Source organism: Syngnathus floridae, chromosome 10, assembly GCF_059516105.1.
Source record: "Syngnathus floridae isolate MCC-2025c chromosome 10, RoL_Sflo_1.0, whole genome shotgun sequence".
NCBI lineage: Eukaryota > Metazoa > Chordata > Actinopteri > Syngnathiformes > Syngnathidae > Syngnathus > Syngnathus floridae.
Window position 1 is genome coordinate 12,864,837 of NC_142422.1, and position 16,654 is coordinate 12,881,490.

A 16,654-nucleotide genomic window follows, 5' to 3' on the forward strand; every position below is an offset into this window, starting at 1 on the left:
TTCTTTTCAATGCAGCATACGTTCACACGATTTTATTATCCACAGATGAAAATGGGGTAAGAAATTGCTACTCATTTTTTGGGGAGATTCGATTGAAAAAGAAAAATGGTTACATCATGTTGCGTTTTGTTCAAGATGTCCGTCGTTGAGCAAGGAAAACAAAGAATAGGAGTAACAGTTCGTTCTTTATTGGCAAGATCTTGTGTTGTAATCATTTTCAGAGCGTTGTGGTGCCTTCATTGTTCAAGTCTAATTATAATTCCAAACTTTTGATTTGTTTTTACTTAAAAAATATGCAAAATATATAGCACATTTATGTATTTAACCAGCTGTAAAAACACATTCGTCTAAGATTTAGAACCTGCAATTCTACAATTTCAAGCAATCCCATTTGAGAAACAGCTCTTCACATAAAAATATATACATGGATCCTAACAAGGATAAAAATACATTCGACTTCTCATTTCAATTCACAGGTTTGCACTTGTGGTGTTTTCCTTGAGGAGATGCGGCGTTGTTTCCAGTCTGTGGCTTGTTTTAACTACAGCTCATTAACATTTTTGCAGCATGATCCTATTCAAAGTAAATCAAGTCAAACTAGCAGCTGTTTTGACCAGAGAACAGATGAACAATATATATGGTCTCAGCATTGCAGTATACAGTCTTTGGTTCTGAATTTTAAGCTCAATCAACACGCAAATGACCGAAATCCAAATCCTGTGACCGAACATGAATGCTGCCAGTCAAACTGGCTGTCTTTCAGGCAATAACAGCATGTTCTCTTTTTCCAGAAAGAGTGTGCCTGCAAGGTAAAGGTAATCCTTCTGTAAATATGTTTGGGAAAAAAACTCTGACACGTGTTTACTGATCCTTAATCAAAGTTATTGGTGACTACGTTTAGTTTTTTTTTTTTTTTTTTTTACTAGTTTGACAGACCAATGTTGAAAAAACTTCAACAACAGAACACTGAGTGAGGCAGCATGTCTCCGTGACGACAGGCTGCGGCGGTCTGTGGAGCAGCAGCATCACATTGACAGCAACAGTTCAGAATATTTGGACAAAAAGACAATCAGCAGATGCTCAAAGTGTCAATTGGGCTTTGTGGTTGCTTGCACTTGATGCCGTCTTTTACGCATCGGCGAACACAGGAAAACAAGAACACAAAAGTGAACACAACCATACAAACGAGAGCAAAAGTGCAGAGAGAGCAAAGTGGAGCTCGGCCGTCTTCTGGCTTTTCTTCATCTGTCTGACAGCAAAAATGTGGCGAGAAAGACGCGGCGCTAATCAACTTGTCCGACTCTGCTGCTGCATAATCCCGCTCGGGGGAGGATTTTGGAAAATACAAATTGCTCCTCAAGGCTTTAATGGAGAACTAAACCCAAATATTTTGAAACCAAGGATGCATCGCAAGTGCCGGCACTTGTCACAACACGGCACTCTAATGAATACTGTCTTTGTGGAATAAGAATTAAACAACAGGTTGCGACGCTCTGTGGAGCAACAGCGTCATGTTGAAAGGACAGCGATATTCCAGCATATGTTTACAGCAATAAATCAAACCCAAACAGTCTCATAAGGAGCAAATTATTTGTGAATCTTCACTATAAAGATGGCTGTCGGTGAAGCCATTTGGTGATCTGCCCATTATTTGCAGAAAAAAAAAACTGTCCACAGCAACTATTCGTCAACAAGCATCGAGCACGCTGACATGGCGGAATCAAGGGCACAGAATTACAGATCAGTGCTACACAACGCTACATCAACGGATATGGGTGGAAACAGAACAAGAACGGCCAAGGACATGACAGCAAATGATTGTTTAGAAAAGAAAAAACAAATGTTTTATAAAAAAGTCCACCAGGAAAGAAATGTGCAGTGGACCATTTGTTTAGGGTCTCTTTGGATAATCGGATTTGGTCTTCGAGTCAACAGCGCTAGCGTCAATAAAACGAGCCGTATTTGACAGCGTAATGGAGAGCATAACGTGGTGCTCTTAAGCGTGCGCTGAGACATTCTGCCGAGGGACAGCAGGGGCCGTTTGGATCACAATGATACGGCGGAGGAACATCTTATCTGATACGCCCAGACGGACTCGATCCATGTCCAACTGATCTGGGTTGTGATCTTAAATTTCTTTCCTTGAAAGTGTGTGGCACTTGCCGTATAACGAATGCGAAAAGGCCGTCCCGTCAAGTAATGAAAAGCAGAGGGAGGCTTACTTCCTCATTGTGCTTGCCCAAATGCGTCTTTGCTAAGCTCCGACGCCCTCCACATCACTTTGGGTGATTGTGACAAAGCTGTCTCCTTCAGCCATTTTAGCCCCGAGCCCCGAGCCTGGCTCACCTTGGACAAACAGGGCGGCGCCACCCCTATCAGTTCGTTCCAGCTTGCGGTGCTTGCGCGGCTCGGGCGCCGGCATCTCCTTCGGCGCGAAGACGGCGCGGATGCGCTCAGCGCAGATGCTGGCCGCCTCCTTGGTCTCCTGGGAGAGCTGCGACAGACTCAAGAACCCGTGGGGGAGGTCGTCCACCACGCACATGGTGACAGGCTGCCCGACGGCCCGCAGGCGCTTGGCGAACATCACCGAGTCGTCCAGCATGGGGTCCAGGGCGCACGCCTGAGGAGAGCCAAGCAGACACACGTGTGGGGCATCTTAATGAAGGGATGAGCGAAAGGAAGGAAGCCAAGTGGCAAGCTCTTCTTTGTGCCGGCCATATTTGCCATCGCGCTGACTCACTGGAGCCATTTTGAAAATCACAAACACAATCTGCAGAGGAGTTTATGTCATCGGCTACCAGTCAAACCCCTTTTAAAAAGATTTGCTGCTTTATATGTGTTTTGAGTTTAGATTTATAAAGCTTCATGAAGCACCATGGCAGCACAGACAGTGACCACAAATCATGCAACACTCTCCAGCGCTTACCACGATGTGCACGGGCGGCAGAGCCTTCAGCATGCTGTCTGGGGCCAGAAGGGGAGAACAGAAGGGGTCCTTGGCCATCGGCGAACTGAGCAGCTTCATCTCAGACAGCTGCTCCGAGCGCAGTGGCTCAAAGCCCACCGGGAACTCAGAGCCCTCCTTGCCATCAGGGGGCGGTATGGCCACCAAAGACAGGTCATTGTGCACGGATGAGTGAGTGTCCGATGAGATGGAGAAGTGGACTTCTTCAGGCTGTGGAAGACACGGCAGGAAAATGTGACATGGCCTAGAGTTGATATTAAGAAATGCAACAAAATATTTTTAAAATATATTTAATATATTTAAAATTTATATTTAAAATATTTTATAACAAAAGGCAGAATGTTATGACATTTGACTGTTCAAAAGTAGTTCTTGTTTGTTAAGCAGATCAACACAAACAAGGATGCCTGTTGAAAAAAACTAAAATAAAACTTGCAGCACTTTTCAAGGTTGAGCAAATTTCAGAGAAAAGCAGAAGGTAAAAACAAAACAAATCTTGTTGTGACCTACAGTGCGCTCAGACACAAGCGGCGGGGTGCAGAGGGAGGCAGAATTATGAGCTCTGAGGTCCTGGAACGTCTGGCTCTTTGCGGATAACTTCCTGGCCGGGAAGTCGTCCGGCTCCGACGGCACCGGCGGGTCCACGTGAGGCGAGGAGATGGACGTCTCAGACACGCTCGTCCTCACCGTGTCTGGTGGCGCAAAAAGACAAATTCAACTGCCAGCGCTTTGAGTTTGGAATCCACTGCGGAGGAGTCGTCGGCTAGTTAGGCCATCGTGGGGGTAATTTATGGCGGCGGTAATGAACAATTACTGTAGAAGGCCTCGTGTTGCAGTGAGCTGAATTGATATGAAAGGATTTACAAGCGTGGAAAACAACAGGGAGGCCATAAGTGGACCCTGAGTCCAGATAATCATATGAATTAAAAATACGGGCTACCATAACCTCTTAAGTGGCCAAATGTAATCAGCTGCAATACAAAAAGGCCAGCACAATATATATGCATGTGTGCGTGCACATAGATGGAGATAATTATTTTTATTTTTTGACTTACGCATTTTGGCAGCCCGAAATCTGCCTACGGTCGTTTACTGGTGACTAAAATCAACTTTATGTATGCTACCCTTTCCGTTTGCCCATTTTCTCAACAATAAGTCTCCCCCGGTGACCGAGTCCATGCTTACCAGCGGCTAGCGGTTGCGAGTCGGCGCCTCTGTTGGAGTCCAGGAGAGAGTGGATCCAGTTGGACGCGCCCTGCCGGAAGTCTCGGAGCAGCAGCGCCGTGTCCCTCCTCACCGTGGTGAGTGTGCTCAGCTTCTCCACCTGCTTTTCTGTCTGCGGCTCATTACCTGGAGTAGGGGAGAAGCTTCAATTACGGATCAAGGGAAGGTCATAAAAGAATAAAGAAACAAATGTGATGATTCGAGACAATTTCAGCCAAAAGGGAATAAAAACAAATAATAGTTATTGATGGCAAACAAACGCTATACAATATATATAGGATTAATTACCACAGCCCCCTCCGCCTGTCAGACAAAATGTTATTGCGAGTGCCGATTATTTACACGCCACAATAAGAAGAGTCGCAAAGTAATATATATGCAAATAGCGAGAAGTGGCGAGCTTTACAGGAATGACTCCTGCAAGGGAAGAAATTACTTAAGAAAATAATCACTTTTTAAAGCGTTTCATTCACACCTGTGAGGGCAAGAGAATTTCCTTTGTGAGTATTAAAACTAAAAATACCCTGTGCTTTAAAATGAATGCTGACATTTATGTTGAACATTCTACGTGGAAGCTGGGACTCGGTGTACCTGACTGCGCGTTGTCATGTGAAAAGCAAAGCGTGCGGGAGGACGGAGGCCACGCACCTGTGTAGGCGCTGACACACCTGGAGAGCACGCTGAGTGGCACCATAGGGTCCATGAGGCTGAGCAGCCGGGACGGCGAGGCGTAGGCGGTGAGTAGCATGGCTGGGTAGGTGGCCACCAGGCCGTCTGGCATACGCACACCGTAGGTGGCTGCCCGCATCGACGTGGTCACGCACAGGTTGCCCCCAGCGCTGTCGCCTGCTAGGCAGACTTTCTCGCCGGTCCAGCCTGGCGGGGAAAGGGGCAGATCAAGAACACTTTTTTTTTAAATCCGTTATGAGATTCAATAATTGTACTAAGTTCATCTTGTTTTTCCTTGTTTTAATCACTTCACTGGTTTCTTTTATATCAAACAAATTGTTTTAGGTTCTTTACCTGACATGTTTTGGCGGTTTCTTCCGCCTTCATCAGAAGGCTTGCTGATGAAGACGGAAGAAACCGCCGAAACATGTCAGGTAAAGAACCTAAAACAATTTGTTTGATATAAAAGAAACCAGTGATGCGTTATGAGATTCTTTAGTCTGAGGGATGGTTGGGAAAAACAGGAATGCGGGGAGAGTACTGCACATACCGAGCAGCTGGTGGTTCCGCAAAGCCCAGCAGTACGCAAAGAAGCACTCCTCCAGGGCCCGCGGAAAAGGGGCCTCGGGTGCCAGGGAGTAGTCCACTGATAGAATGGGGACGCCCAAGTCATGGGACCAGCTCTTCAGGTAGGGCTGCACAAAAAGAGCCAAAGGAAACGTTGGATGTGCTGATGAAGCCACGAGAAACAACAGCTGGCACAAAAAAGCATTGAGAAAGATAAGAGGGCTAAGACAAGAGGAGGGGGGCATAAAACTTTATCGGTGCCTGCGATGTGGAGTGTCTGCTTTCCGGCTTTATTGTCTAGACAGAGGAGCTGCACAGTGCGGTCACCAACAAAAGACGTCCTCATTTAATAAGAACGCAAAAGGGAACGGCGCGAAAAGCTGCCGTATGATCAACGACGAACTCAAAAGTTCTCTCTCCAAGCTTTGCATGTCATGGAAGCGGACTTGTCGCGTTGTGATGACTCAGCACTTCCAGAAACTCAGCGGTGACACCTTGAGAGTTCTGCTGTCAAAATAATTAATCGTAGCGCGCTCAAGTGAGCTCGTGCAGCCAGCAGAGGAAAGCGTGAATAGGACAATCGTGACAAATTTGCCATTACGATCATCCTCTCTTTTGATGCGTACATATGCAATTTACGTTTACCTTGTATGTGAAGTTTTTTTCCTTTTGTCTAATAAAAAACATTTCAACATTCATCTGAAATGGTATTTCCCAATTGAAATTCCATGAAAACATTCTAGCTCCCCCACCTAAAGAATTAAAAATGTCTCATGTTATATTTTACACAAGAATACCGTGATGAGGAAATAAAACCGTTTTTGTTGTATTTTTTTGTTTCAAATTCAATGGACGTTGTGCTGCTCCTTTCATTGTATGCGACTTTACCACCTGGTAATAACAATCCTCTTTTCTTCCCTAACCACGACTTGCTCTGTTTTGTGAACTTACTTTTCTTGGACACAGTTAACCATATTTGCGTGACCCTATCTTATAAAAAAACACAGCTCTTGCCCTGGATCTCTTGAGAGGCTGCTCGGGTACAATATAGTGTCTAGTGCGTGTGTCCGAACTGTCACTGCTGAAGTGAGTGTCAGAGATTATGTGCAGCTCCGCCAGTCAGGCCAGCTCATCTCATTCACGAGCTGCAAGGGAACAAAACAAATGGCCGACTCGACAGGAGATAAGGGATTGTGTGTGTGTGTGTGTGTAGTTAATTTTACATGACTCCAGAATGCCTTGTGGTGCACACACGTTCTGGCAGTCAAGAACAAAACTCTCAAACACACATCTGCTCTTTAGCGCTGCACAAAGCGAGTGAGCGCGATTCATGCATTTTCAATGGCAGTCAACATGAGGGTGCAAACGTGAGCAGAGCATCTGGCCTATCTTGACCAGTGCAGGTGGTGCGACTGCCGTTTGAGCAACATTACAAGGAGGACATGTGATATGTGCTCTGAAACAGACCCTCACCCCGGTTCGAAGAGGGTGTGCACATTTTTAAGATGTCACAACCCATCACTTTGTCCCTGCGCCTGTTGACCTCATCAATTTGGTTCCTTTCACACCTCAGAGGAGGAACAAGCAGCAACGTTGCTCATCTTTGCCTTTGCTGGCTCGGTGAGAAAAATTATATTTGTATTTGGTAATTGTACCTCATGGGATTTGGAGGTCTGAGCCACAAAGCCTCCGCCGTGGAAGTGGATGAGAAGGCAGGGGGACGGCGGCAGCCGCTTGGCCTTCATCCCCAGTGAGAGGGAGATGGCGCCCGCATCAGAGCGGGTGAGCGAGAGCAGGCTCTCGCTGTCCTGCAGCAAGAGAACACAAGTGTAAAACAATCTCTCAGGACTTCAGTTGAGGGCAGCGCAAGAGAGCAGGATGCAGTGTGCTGCGATTTAGTGGTCAGTGGTGGAATTACACCAAAAATATCCATCCATCCATCCATCCATTCATCTTCTGTCCCCACAGGTTTCGCGGGCGTGCTGGAGCCTATCCCAGCAGTCATCGGGCAGTAGGCGGTGGACACCCTGAACCGGTTGCCAGCTAATCGCAGGGCACACAGAGACGAACAACCATCCGCACTCGCACTCACACCTAAAGGCAATTTGGAGCGCTTAATCGGCCTACCAAGCATGGTTTTTGAATGTGGGAGGAAACCGGAGTGCCCGGAGAAAACCCACGCGGGCACGGGGAGAACATGCAAACTCCACACAGGGAGGGTCGGAGGTGGAATCGAACCAGCACCCTCCTAACTGTGAGGTGGTCAGGCTAACCAGTGCGCTACTGAGCCGCCACACGAAAATACAATAATAATATAAAATGTTTTATTTACTGTAAGAAAAATATCTGCACAATAGCAGTGGGCCACATTTGAAAGAATCTTCTCAAGGGAACCGATTTCATGCATTTTTTTATGCATGCAGTGCAAAAGCAGCCTTGGTAAAGTCAAATGACTGTGAAGTCCGCCCATCGCCACGACAGGTACCTGTCCTTCCCGCAGCTCGTAGGAGATGAGCCTCATCTGGACAGGGTTGGTGCCAATGTGCGCCGAGGGCTGCGGTATGGTCACTGAGGCTCGCGGATTGGCTGCCAGCGGGAGGTCAAAGGGTATGGGAGGCACGGAGAGCGCTCGGTTCACCTTGACCGTCACGGACGTCATGCTGACGAGACTCTGCAAGGCGGCGGGAGGAGAAGGAGTGCAAATTGAGAAATGGCGATTGTGCGTTACACAGCGAGTTCACTGGAGGGAAAGCGGAACCGCATGAATAAATCATAAATGGCGCAGAATAAATTGAATTCGCCTCTATTATCATCCTGGGCACCAAGGCATAATGATAGCGGGACAACGTCTCCCAACAGGCACACAAGTATTGAAGACAAACATGTAGTCACTTAGCCACCTACGGCTATAAATGAAGTTAACTCCTCTTTGATAGTGTCAACATGCAGCCAGTCTTGAATTTGCCAAGTATTGAAGTAGGGCCGGATTCGTGAATTTTACCATATTTTGAAATTTGGGGGTGGAAGGGCTTCCGCCTCCACTTACCGATAGCACTTCGGTCTCTGTGACGTTCCAGTAGGTCTTCCAGAAATGGATGTCGAGATTCTGGGTGATGCGCTCAAACTCGGCCCCCCTCAGCTCGGGGTCGATGACGTACTTGCCTGACGTGAAAATGGAGCTGGCCACCACACCTGGGGCAAAAGACCAGGACGGCCCATGTAAACCAGTGCAATTTTCATTTGCGCGGCGGCTGGGCAGCGAAATTAATCAAAGTGGGGAAAGAAAGGATGGGAACAACAAGTACACTTGTGTTGCAGAGAGTGAAAATTATTAACGGTCAAAGAATAGTTGCAGAAGCCTCTCAGATCCGTCAATGTTTTACGTCGACTCGACTCCTGCAACTTTACTTGATGGACGAGCACTACTGGCGCGTTCAAGGTTTTTTTTTCTGCGAGGACTCCGTTCACAGGTACTCACCATATGGTGCAATACCCCCTGCCTCCACTGGGGCACAACAGAGAGCACAAAAAAGAGCGAGTTGAATTGCAGCCAGACATTTAAACGCCGTAAAAAAAGCCGTACAAAATTAGTAGTTTAACTGTCGTTTGGTTATACAGTGGCTTTTCATTGTACTTCTCATTCCATGCGTCCAAACACCTCAAGGTCATTTCTATCAAAGAAATCAAATGAAAAAGCACATCTGCTGTACGCTGTCCTTTCTTAGGCAATCATGCCATTTTTGCCAATGGCATTTGAAGACATTTCAGTAAATGCAACATTTCAAGGGGAACTGAATTCTAAGTTAGCCAGTGCAAAGTGCTCTCAGCGTTAACGTTGTACATATCAATATCTACCCAAGGCTATTCTGGTGTTTACAAGGTTCTAAAATGTGGAGAGAACTGCAGGCAAGCGCCGGAGATTCCGGAAGGATGAAAGAGCATGCAACACATACGTGGCACGAAAAGATGCGAGAGAGGGGGGAGGTGAGGGAGAAGGGTAGAGCGCGGAAACGGCGAGGCGAGAACAACCTTTGAATGACAATGAGAACGGTGCTGACCTATTCCAGACTGATTGCGCTTGTAGTTCTCTCCAAAGGCCACGAGGCCGATGGCGATGGTCTGTAGGGACGGACGGATAGCCGGGGTGAACTGGTGGGGCAAAAGCAGAAAATGGGGACCTTGAATGCCATAGTCACAATTTTGCGTCGCGTTCCTAAAGCAAAAAAAAAAAAAAAACAACAGATGACATCTTACGCAACACTTGGTTAAACTATTTGAATTTTCCCAGACATGTGCCATTAGGGGTGTAATTCCACTGCCGACCACTAGCAGCACACTAATTAAAGATGGAGTCAATTTGAAATCAAATCAAATGTTGAATTTTCTTTGAATGACTTCCTCTGTAATCCTGCTTTTTATGCCTACGGTAAGCAATGGCTAACAGCTCATCTTATAATGTATTTTTTTTTTTTATGTTTATCAAAATTAATCTGTTCCTCCCCACGCCTTCAACGAGGACGGCACCTGAAAGCCCAGGCAGCGGCCATAGAAGCACCCCTTGTGCATGGAGCTGTATTCGCGCAGGAAGCTCTCGCTGAGGCCGCTCTCGTCGTGGAAGAAGAGGTCGCCGTGGCCATTGTCGTGCAGCATACGGCGGGCCAGGTAAAGCAATGCCCGCAGCTGGCACAGCGCGTTGCAGTAGGCCTCCATCTCTCCCGCGTTGTGGGCCACACGGAAGAAGATGCTGCGGCGGTTGCTGCTGATGTATCGCCCCTTGTGGATGATGTGAAGGAGGCAGCAACGCACCACCTGCCAACACCAGGAGGAAGATTTCAGCTTACGAGCGCTGCTGTGAAAAGAACAGCAGCAAAGCACAGCAGCAAAGCAGGATGCAAACACTTTACAGTCCATTTCAGAACGGTTCACTTCTCATCCAGTTGGAGGAGCGTTCGGAATATTAAAATAAAATCGCCTCGTGTGAATTAAGTTCTCATAATGTTGCCATGGAGAACGGCACAAACTCTTTTAGTTTTGTAATTATTTTTGGAACAGACGGTCGCTTCAGTTGCAAAATTTGCAGGCCCTAAGGTCTGCGGTCATCGGTGTCGCACAAATTTGAGTCCTACTACAAAAAGAAAGACACACACACACACACACATCAAAGACTGATCAATTGAGAGACTTAGCGCGATACGTTTGAATTTGCGACACTTGCACAGGGGGGGGTTACGATGAACATATTAGTTGGGGCCGCTGTTGGAACACGAGGGCTCGACGGCAGTACACAGAGGGAGGCATTCATGCGCCCGCCGCTCGGCTGAAGGTCTCTTCTGAAGGTCTCTTCTGAAGGTCACTGTGCTCAATCAATAACTGTGGGAGATAAAATAGTGTGCGTCCACCCAGGAGTTGTTCTCACTCCATTTGCAAGACAAAATCAATTTGGGGAACAAACGAGCTGACCTTGAAACAAACTCATGTCCTGCCAAGCGGGGGCTGCCGAGCAATTCTTCAACGAGTTACTAAACTGGAGGCTCCCTCGGATTAATTGGCTCACGGCTTTTAGATTAATCTCACTTTGAAATTGTTTTTTTCCTTTTTTTTAGGGATGTATGCGGGGTCGAGGAGGCGTGTATTAACTCTGTCAGGATGTTGGCACGCAAACTTTTGGCTCATAACAATTCGGGAATAGATCTCCCATTTCCGTTTATGAAAGTGAGCTGCCATTTTATCGAGTGGAATGATGATTTGAGGGGGGCCTACCTTGACGAGAGATCGATAGCCGTTGGCTGGTATGTGGGGGTCAAAGTCAAAGTGGTGGTAGATGGCGGCAAAGCCGGCGATGACGGGCTCCAGGGTGCGCGCGTGCTCCTGGATCAGCTTCATGGTGTCCACCAGCCGGCGGGCCGCGTCGCTTTGCGGGCCTTTGACTCCGCCCGAGAAGAAGGCGGCGTTCTCCTCGCACACATTGTATAGGGCCGCAAAAACTGCTGCGGTGTCCATCACTGCGAGAGGCAAAGAGACAATGTCCGCCACATGAGCATCGGCAGATGTTTGATGCAAAAATGTGTGCTGGTGGCAAACAAAACATTTCGAGATGCTCATTCAAGAATCCGCTCCTGGGATGACATTTTGTTTCGAGTGCTACACGAGATCTTGTCACAGGCCCAACATGAACTTCCTCCTCCAATTTGGATTAGTCACCCTATGTAGCAAAAAGCTAAAGCTGTCATTCACCCACCAGGTAAAACCACACTCGTTATTGATGACTTGGCCATCAAAGACAAATGCCGATCATTGATACGCGAAACGTGAAAACAAGCACAAATGAATAAGAGTCCCAGAGTGTTTGTCACGTTTCTGCTGACAAGGCGGCAACGGACATGGCTGCCGCTGTTCGCTTTTCACAACTCTGGAAATGGGATGATCCGCAGCTTGCGACTACTGGTAGCAAATATCGCCCTCGTGAAAAATATTTGCAGCCTAATGGTAAACTAGCACTTGTATAATGCTTGCACAAGGTCTAATTTGATCCCACAAGCTTGGTCATCAGACGGCCTCGGAATTAGCCGAAGAAACAGAACAACATTTAATTTAATTATTTCAACCCAAATGATTTGATGAAGATATCAAAATATATTTTGTCCGCACATACGGTCTCCTCCGAGGCACCCGCCACAAGGAAAACGGTTATTCTTAGCCGTCAGCAGAAAGGCCTTCTTGTGCAAGCGTAGGCAGCAATGACGCCCCAAATGTTCCGATAGGGATCGAGGGCAGTCAGGGCCCTGCGGGCGCTTAAATGTTAAGCAGTTCTTTGGCCTTGCCGATTAGTCGCAGGATTGGACGCGGTTGGGTTGGCTCCTGCTTTGCTAAGTGTAATAAAATGGAGTGCCTGTGGAAAGACGTAAAAGGTGACATTTTGACAGAGATACATTTTGCAGCATTTATATTCAACTTCAGGCTATTTTTGCAAAGGGGGAGGGGGGGGGGGGTAAAAATATATATTTCTGGATAGTGCTTCAAGCCTTTTATTGGTCATTTTCACATGGAAAACAGTCGGGACGATGGCAAACATTAAACCTGCTCCTCTAAGTCCGTTCAATCTTCTGTGCAAACTTCTAGCTCAGCGTCTCAACAATTCCCTTCCAAGCACCTCATTGTGCAAATATCACGACTCAGCAGAATCCGGGGAAGGAATATGAGACTGCGGCCGCACTAAAGGGGTGCGAGAATGCGTCCTAGGGGGTGCGAAGATACCCTGGGGGAAATTTACAATTTTTCGGGGATAATGTTCGGGTAACCGAAAAAAGTGAAAAATTCTGGAAATCAAGAAGTCATTGTGTTAATTGACATTAGGGATGATGCTACTTAAGCCTTACTTTATAGCTGTAAAGTAAACCAATTATTATTATAATCATTATTTAGGGTTAGGGGTGCGAGAACTGGTTGGTGAATTGAATGGGGTGCGAACAAGGAAAAAGGTTAAGAACCACTGGCGTAGAGGAACAAAAATAGTCCGTTGGCTTCAGGGGGGACCGGCGTGGAGAATCTTCAATATAGCATGTCAGTGCCACAGTGAAGAAGTCAAAGCCATTAGCCCACAAAGCACATTTCCAAATTAACCCACTCAGAGCCCGAATGCATCCAGCTCCCCCGCCGACCAGAGTAGGTCAGGCGCATCAACGGCTCTGCCGCACAATCCGATGATGTCGATTGCAAGAGTTCCATCGAGCGCTCTGCCTTTGCGGCTTGATTCAAACTGTCAAGTGCTCGAAAAGTGCGCCGGACACACCTCGGCCCAGCAAAGTATTCGCAATAAACATGCCGATCTCCATACGTAAACCGCAGAGAGAACCCAGCGAGAAAATGCAAGACATGAAAAGAATGTGAGGCTCTGGAGATGAAAGTTTGGTGATGTCACCGTGTCACAGGTGTGCCGCGGAGATGTCAACAAAATGAAGTGCTAGCAAATATTTGGTCTTGGTCACCCATTCGTAGCCCAGTTACCAAACATTTGGTATTTACAGATACAGGTGTCTTTGGCTAACCACATGGAGCAACGCGACACTCAGTTTCATGACTGTTAGTGAAGCACACAAAACAAAATGACAGAATTTACCGGCATCTGTGTTCAAGCTTCTGTCCTTGTCTGTATCCTCTCTTGTGAGCATGGTGGAAAAGAAAGACTGAGTGAGTGACATGGAAAAACGGGAAAATGGAAGAAGGGAAGGAAGGTGGCCCAGAGCAAAGAGACAGTTTTCTGGTTTGACTCTTGCCGCCTCGTTAGTTTCCTTGAGGTGGAAATATTGTCGGAAGCTTCCCAGATTGAGCATACTCGACTCGCCGCTCGGCTTTAAAAGGAGCTGCTGCAGACAAGTTCGGCGGTGCTTCAGCGCCTGCGTGTGACGACTCTTTTGCCCATTGGCTCTTTGACTGTGTGACTCCCCGCCCCCCCCCCCCCGGGGCACCATGACAAGTCCAGACAATAAAACATTCCCAGTCTGTTATTGCGTGCGTCGTTCCCTCTGTTCTCACTTCTGGAATTGTTGGCCACCAACATGTAGCTCCTGCCATAATATCAATCATAATTTATCAAAATGTTATTTGATAATTCAATGGAATAAATTAGTTCATGAAAATACAATATTAATAATACGCATATGTGAATGGCAGCTGCATGTAAACATTACTTTTGGATTTGAAAAGCCTATAAAAGCGGATCGATAATCCATTCGATTTCTAAGCTTGACAAAAGAAATCTGACACGTATGTCCACTTGTGTTTCTTACAACTGAGACGAAGCTAGCACAGTTTCTTTGTCATATGTTGCAACCCGATGGTGTGTGTGTGTGTGTGGGGGTTTGGGGGTAATACAGAGCAGAAGCCAGCCAAAACAAAGGTGACATTTGTTTTAAGAATCAGGTTGCCAACCTTTGTTGGTTAAACGCAAGTCCTTTCAAAGGTCTCCTGACAGCAGAGCCAAGTAAAGCTGAATGTGCCGGACTTTAAAAATGGAATCACCGCACTCAAAATTGATTTCACAAGCTGTTTTGTTTCACATAAGTTATCAGGCAAAAGAGGAAAAGCAAATTGTGCCAAGTCTGTACAAATGTTTTAGTCACGGTCCAGACCAAACACTTGAGTCCCGCTCAACAGCGACATCACTTCTGATCTGGAGCTGATCATGATTTCGCCCAACATTTCAACACATACAGTCATGGTCAAGACCGAACACTTGAGTGACATTCAACAGCTCGATAGCGACATCACTTCTGATCTGGAGCTGATCATGATTTCACCAACATTTTAACACAGACAATGTAGTCTTGCTTTTTTTTAAAAAAAAAAGTGCATTTAGTTTAAGTTCAAACTGGTCAGTTAGGAGCTTGCTGAAACTGAAATGGTACATTCACATTAAAGTTGGTTTCTGCGGCAACGAGTCTAATAAAACTTCTAGCACAGAGCACATTTCATCTAAGAAATGGCAGAAAATCTGTTTTTGTCGTGACTTGCATGTCATGGGGGGGGGTCTCATCAAGAGTCAAGAATGTGGCTACCTCTGCTATGTAATTGTCTCGTTGGTGATTTGCGTATGCAGACCATTGTTGCAAGCATCCTGTTGTTCAGGTTGGACTTGTTTGCATTTATGGGACAGGGGTCACGAGCACTCAGTGTCCCCTCCCCCTCGCTGTGCGTTCTTTCTTTGCCCGCCACTTGCTTTTTTTTTTTTTTAACGGTATCCCATAATAACGTTCAACAAAAATGACAAAAAGGCGCAAAGGGCCAAGTGTCAAGTCGAGTCATGTCCAGTTAAGATTTGACTTGTCACTCAGTCCCATCCGGCATATTGTATTTTTCAACGTAACGTGCCATTTACCACAAATGACATGGAGTCGCTCAACATGCAGAGTGGCTAATGGATTGGCCACTTAACAGACAGCTGCCTCTGCACTCAAACCGAGCCTGCATTCAAAGTCAGACACGTTCAGTCACAGCACAGATACTGCTGTCTGGCGACCCCAAGTGGACAAACATAGTACATACATTTCGGATGATATGCATGATACTATATCAAATCAGAAAAATAAATATTTGGACTCTAGTTTATGAATTTGTCTACTGTGGGGGTGTTCTGGACCTTGAACGATGGGTCAAGCATAGTGGATTTAAAATGTAGATATTTACACAGTCCTTTATATGTTCTCTCTATATTGTCACCTTTCACATATTGCAAGTGGTTTTGGAAGTGTATCCCTCAATAAATACTATAGTTCTATTTCCATTACTTCTAAATCGGAATAAAACCAAGTGAGTCAACCCTTGCCACCACACTGGTGGAGTGCGAGGAAAGCACAAGATCCGAGACACAAGCACAGGCAGAACATCCGTGGGGCATTTACGGCCTTCCTGCTGTGCTCCAACCATGCAACCATTGGAAGAAATGACTCACGTTTGAGAAAAACCTCTTAAGGAGCCACTCCCTGCTGATTTTTTTTTTGTAGTCGGACGGTGCTCAAGACAAATCAAGACAAGCGTGCAAAAGTGATTGAGTGTCACGACGCATAACCTGTCTGGACTGACGTCAAACGTAACGTCACTATGACTAATAACATACAGAAACACAAAAGGGACATAAATCTAGGAATTTTATTTGAATACACAGTACCTTCTCAGACGAGTCTCATCAGTGTCAGCGGCTGAAAGCAGGGACACAAAAACGCTGAAATGTGAACATAAACCGACTCCTCGCAACTCTGAAGGCTGAAGGCTGAGGGAATGCTTGCTGTCATAAACACGAAGGGGCAGATAACAGTTAGGCGATGAAGCATGTTTCCCTCACAAAGGACAGAAACGCCTTCATAGCATCACAAACTCAGTTTGTTATGATGTGTAGAGCTAAGATGCTAACGGCTTAATATCTAGTTAGCTAAGCTAAGGTCGCGAGGGACTGGAAGTAAGCGGTATGGGCGGGCTCGGGGGAAACATCATTAGAAAACCACAAAAAAAAAAAAGATAGACTCACCCACTGGAGCCTCTTTAAGTCTGGTCGAGCGTCGCCCGTTGACACTTTTGTCGAACCTGCCGCTCCCACCACTCTTCTTGCTTGACGCCATTCTTTTAAGTTCTTGTTGAGGACTCTCCACCGCCGCCTCCAGCGAGCAAGTCGTCTCCCGACCAGCCTCGCGGGGCACCGAGGCTCCGCCCACGACGTCCTCACTCTAGCCAATGGGA

General features: G+C 46.5%; 1 protein-coding gene across 4 annotated transcripts; it reads right to left on the reverse strand.

Moving 5' to 3' along the window:
- Positions 1–166: 166 nt before the first annotated feature.
- Positions 167–16,627, reverse strand: lipeb (lipase, hormone-sensitive b). Of its 4 annotated transcripts, XM_088387676.1 has the most exons (15): positions 16,446–16,627; positions 16,089–16,119; positions 13,542–13,582; positions 11,186–11,427; positions 9,950–10,234; positions 9,484–9,574; positions 8,472–8,617; positions 7,911–8,096; positions 7,081–7,233; positions 5,409–5,553; positions 4,838–5,065; positions 4,151–4,315; positions 3,476–3,657; positions 2,927–3,175; positions 167–2,620 (listed from the first exon to the last, which is right to left on the reverse strand). In XM_088387676.1, the coding sequence occupies exons 1-15, from the start codon at positions 16,534–16,536 to the stop codon at positions 2,255–2,257; spliced, it is 2,601 nt and encodes an 866-aa protein (XP_088243802.1). In that variant the 5' UTR covers positions 16,537–16,627; the 3' UTR covers positions 167–2,254. The 4 variants fall into 4 exon arrangements, with proteins under 4 accessions (XP_088243802.1, XP_088243805.1, XP_088243803.1 ...); XM_088387679.1 differs by lacking the exon at positions 13,542–13,582 and having other exon boundaries at positions 16,446–16,557; XM_088387677.1 differs by lacking the exons at positions 13,542–13,582; positions 16,089–16,119 and having other exon boundaries at positions 16,446–16,625.
- Between the last annotated feature and the right edge of the window lie 27 nt (positions 16,628–16,654).

Coding starts and splice junctions, on each gene's coding strand:
- lipeb (XM_088387676.1), bottom strand. CDS start 16,536: ATGGCGTCAAGCAAGAAGAGTGGTGGGAGCGGCAGGTTCGACAAAAGT. Junction 8,097..8,471: donor CAGAGACCGAAGTGCTATCG/GTAAGTGGAGGC, acceptor GCCGCCTTGCAG/AGTCTCGTCAGCATGACGTC. Junction 7,234..7,910: donor ACGAGCTGCGGGAAGGACAG/GTACCTGTCGTG, acceptor CTCTTGCTGCAG/GACAGCGAGAGCCTGCTCTC.